The sequence below is a fragment of the Halyomorpha halys genome, unplaced genomic scaffold (assembly GCF_000696795.3).
Source record: "Halyomorpha halys isolate HHAL.00 unplaced genomic scaffold, Hhal_1.1 Scaffold1170.1, whole genome shotgun sequence".
Lineage (NCBI taxonomy): Eukaryota > Metazoa > Arthropoda > Insecta > Hemiptera > Pentatomidae > Halyomorpha > Halyomorpha halys.
In genome coordinates this window covers 129,829-133,741 of record NW_027114716.1, presented here as the reverse complement: position 1 = coordinate 133,741, position 3,913 = coordinate 129,829, and the positions used below count along the sequence as shown (strand labels likewise).

General features: G+C 33.8%; 1 protein-coding gene across 1 annotated transcript in view; it reads right to left on the bottom strand.

Annotated features, from left to right (window-relative positions):
* The window catches only part of P5CS (Delta[1]-pyrroline-5-carboxylate synthase), a gene marked incomplete at its 5' end in the record, with an annotated part of 157,565 nt that overhangs the window by 43,639 nt on the left and 110,013 nt on the right, over nt 1-3,913 (bottom strand). The window contains 1 exon segment of the mRNA XM_014433225.3: nt 370-521. Within this exon segment, the coding sequence (XP_014288711.3) occupies nt 370-521 (152 nt within the window).

Sequence of the window (3,913 nt, the reverse complement as noted above, 5' to 3'; positions counted from 1 at the left end):
TATATATATATATATTTTCAAGCTTACAAAGTTTGTTTGAACTGATGGAATAATAAAACAAAATCATTGCGGAGTATTGAATAAGAGAGTGTAATAATCGTGATGGTTCAATAGTTAAATTGGATCGCAGGTATTGAGCAAGGGGCTGAATTAGGAACATTCCTATTGGCAATTACGTCAGGAGATCCTTCAGATTTTGATATTCCAGATCAAAAGCTTCAGGTATTCACACTGCTGATTAAAAGGCAATCCTTCTATTCATTAAACTTGATCCTTAGTATTGAGGGATATTAAAAAGTGAAATTAACTGTAATTTATTGATATGGTATGTAATACGTTGAATATATATTTATTCTATATCCTAGTTACCTGAGGCAGGCAGTCTGGCCTCGATTCGAAGATTACTAAGAGCACTCCGATCGGGACTGTGATCTGCGTCAAGTCCAGGCCGGTCGCTAGTGTTGTACGCCTTACCACTCTACCAACGTTGGTTAAGCTGGTTTCAGCTATTTGGTTCAGTCCTGAAAATAAATTATTAAATTTAGTAAACAAGCAAAAGAAGAAAACTAGTTTATTAATTGGCATATGCTGCCTGAATTAACTATTTGTGGATGATTATGTGAAAATGTGTTAATCATACGTCAGGTCCACTTTCAACCTCTAAAAGGAGTCATTGGAAGAAAATAAGAACTTCTCCTTTTGTTCTACTATATAAGCTATATTTTACCTTCTAAATAGATTTATAAGGAATAAATAGTTCATAAAAAAATATCGCATTTTCACTGCCTCACCATGTTTGACCCTATACGTCAGACACTAAAATTTGTATTCGATCTACTATTAATTATTTTACTCCACTAACTGATTAGTTGGTTGACTAGGGTATAAATGACCGGTAGTAGATACTCTCTTGGATTGTTCTAGACCACCAGCCAGGCGCTTAGTAACTTGCATCGGTTCTGCTAAGACAGTCATTGTGGGAAGTCTGGACTATGGTCTACTACGTTTCACTTTCACTACTAATTTCACTCCTTGACTTAAAAAAAAATCGATGGAAAATGGCAAAGGTTTTAGCTTCCATGCTCTTTTTCATGTTTAAACCAATTACAGTAATAAAAAATATATAAAAACCTTTAAAATTTCTCCCCATCTTTCTTCACTACCTCATTTTTTTTCCAAAATGTTCAATAATGAAGTAGCGACTAAACTCTATTCTTTATATGAAAAACTTTTTCAAATTTTGAAAGATTTTTTTTTCTTAAAATGTTTTCTTCACCTCTCAATAAGCAGTCTTTTACTTCCATACTCTTCACACCCTAATTTTAACATTTTTTTAAACAATTATTAAAGATAGAGTGGAAGCCAGTTCTATTCCGCAATGGGCGGGTTGACATTTATTTCATGGTGGTCCCATAGAATGAAAACTCGACTTTCCCATTCTAGGTAGAACAGGGTATTTACCTCTTGGATTAACCTCATTGCCACATATGACCGAAATGAACTGGTAGAGATAAAAAATACATAAAAAAACTATTCATTGATTAGAAGAATAAATCTTTTTTTAAAATTTATTTATTGATATTTACAACTGTATAAAAAATACAACAAGTAAATTTGATCATAATGACATCATGATATGATACAGGAAACTACCCAGTAGTAGAACTCTAAAACCAGTTTACAATATAAGGTCATGATGAGGCCATCTTCTTTTCAGGCGCCTCGGAGGATTGCCAGGAATGGAAGAGGAAGCAAGGTTAGAAACTAGTGGGTTTGGGTGGTTAGTGAGTTTATTATGGAAGGAATAATATCGGGTTCGGGCTAGATCGGTTACATAAGGAACATTTAGGTCTTTATGGATGGTTTTATTAGTAACAAAATAAGGAGAATTGAGGATTTTACGAAGGATTTTGGATTGTAAAGATTGGATACGAGAGAAATTCGAAGGTTTAGTGGAGCCCCAAAGCTCAACTCCGTATGTCCAGATGGGCCTTATTATTGTCATGTAGATCAGTATTTTGTAATGAGTTGGAAGTTTAGACCGTTTGTCTAGTAAGTGCTGTAATAGTCGGAATCTGCGTGCAGTTTCCTGTCTTTTCAGTCTTGTAGAATAAATCCAAAGATTTAATTTAGATACTGATCATTCCACCTCTAATATGATCATTGTTCATGAAATGGTGATTCCTCACCAAGAACTGAAACCTCACACGTTGTAATGGTACAATTTTAGACAAAGAAGTAGCTCAGTTATATTAAATTATATTGCAACTACATATTTTATTTATATCATGCATCCGTTGTTAGATAATGCCTCGGGAGTCCAGATTTATAATCTCACTCAAGTAGATACCGAGGCCGTAGTCTACAAGATTTAATCAAGATAGTCTAGAACACGAGTGGTAATAATAGCTCAATCTTATCTCAATTTAAAAGTTGCTTTTACTCAATGCAATCAATTAATTATCACTGTATGCAGTATATTTAACAGTTTGTGATGAATATGAACACTGTCGCCATGTTGTGAATATCCTGTGACGGGAGAAACGAATCAGTTGGGATGAGCAAAGATATGGAGTAAAATGGAGTTGCCACTGGCGCAATTATTATCAAAATTATTTTTTTCTTCTTTATATTTATTTTAAACTCATTTTTGTTTATTATTAATTTACTATTTCATGATTTTATATTCATTTCAGCGACAAACTGGTTGATTATTAGTCCTTATTAGGTGCTTTTAATGATTGTTGTATTTTATTGTTCATAACAGTTTTTTTGAATTCTCATTTGTTTCTCGATCCGGCTATAAAAGACTATATAAGGAAAGCGGCTTTTGCATCATTTCACTTTATACACTCACTAAAAAACTGTATAGTGTTCACCATACTTACCTTATCAATACCATCTATAATAAAAATAATGAACTTAAATTAATAATAATTTTTATCAGTTTTGACCATCAAATTCCCTTGAAATAATAAACAGTAATTTTAATAGATTTTTTTTTTTTTTGTAATTTTTCTTCTCTGCCTTTTTACAAAATTCAAAAGATTGAATTACAGTAATTGGTTTTATATTTGAAAAACCCATAAAGTATTTTTCTGACAAAAATAGCAATTTTACAGAATGATATCCCTTTTAGTAACAGCTTCAACTGTCTTGAGACGTCAGAACTTCAGAACTTCCTCAAAGGAAGATAATATCGTTATCTGTTCTAATAGTTGGCCAAAGGATACTTGTTGTGAATCCTTGAGGAGATAGCTATGAACTGCATTATTAGTTAAAATCCAGGTGTAAGAGAATCTCGAAATTTCTTACTCTTCCAGGTATTACTTTCAATTAAAATCGCATAGGGACATACCGTCTATAACGACAGTGGCGAAACTACGAAAGATCCATTTTTATGTTTGACAACTAAAAAACCCCCTTATTCCTGTTGGGCAGATCCGTTACTTAGAACTAAATCTGGACAAACGACTGACATGGAATCCTCATACAAGACTGAAAAGACAAGAAACTGCTCGTCGAATCCGACTATTACATTTACTAGACAAACGGTCCAAACCTCCAATTCATTACAAAAGACTGATCTACATGACTATTATAAGGCCTATTTGGACATACGGAATTAAGCTATGGGGCTCCACTAAACCATCTAATTCCTCTCGAATCCAATTCTTACAGTCCAAAATCCTTCGTAAAATCCTTAATGCTGCTTACTTTGTCACAAATCAAATCATCCATCAGGAGCTCAATGTCACCCATGTTGCCGATTTGGCCAGAACCAGATACCAATCCTACCATAATAAATTTCCCAACCACCCAAACCAACTCGTTTCTAGCCTGGCATCTCCTTCACTACCTAATAATCCTCCTAGGGGTCTGAAAAGAAGATGGCTCCAGATCTTCTCCTTTA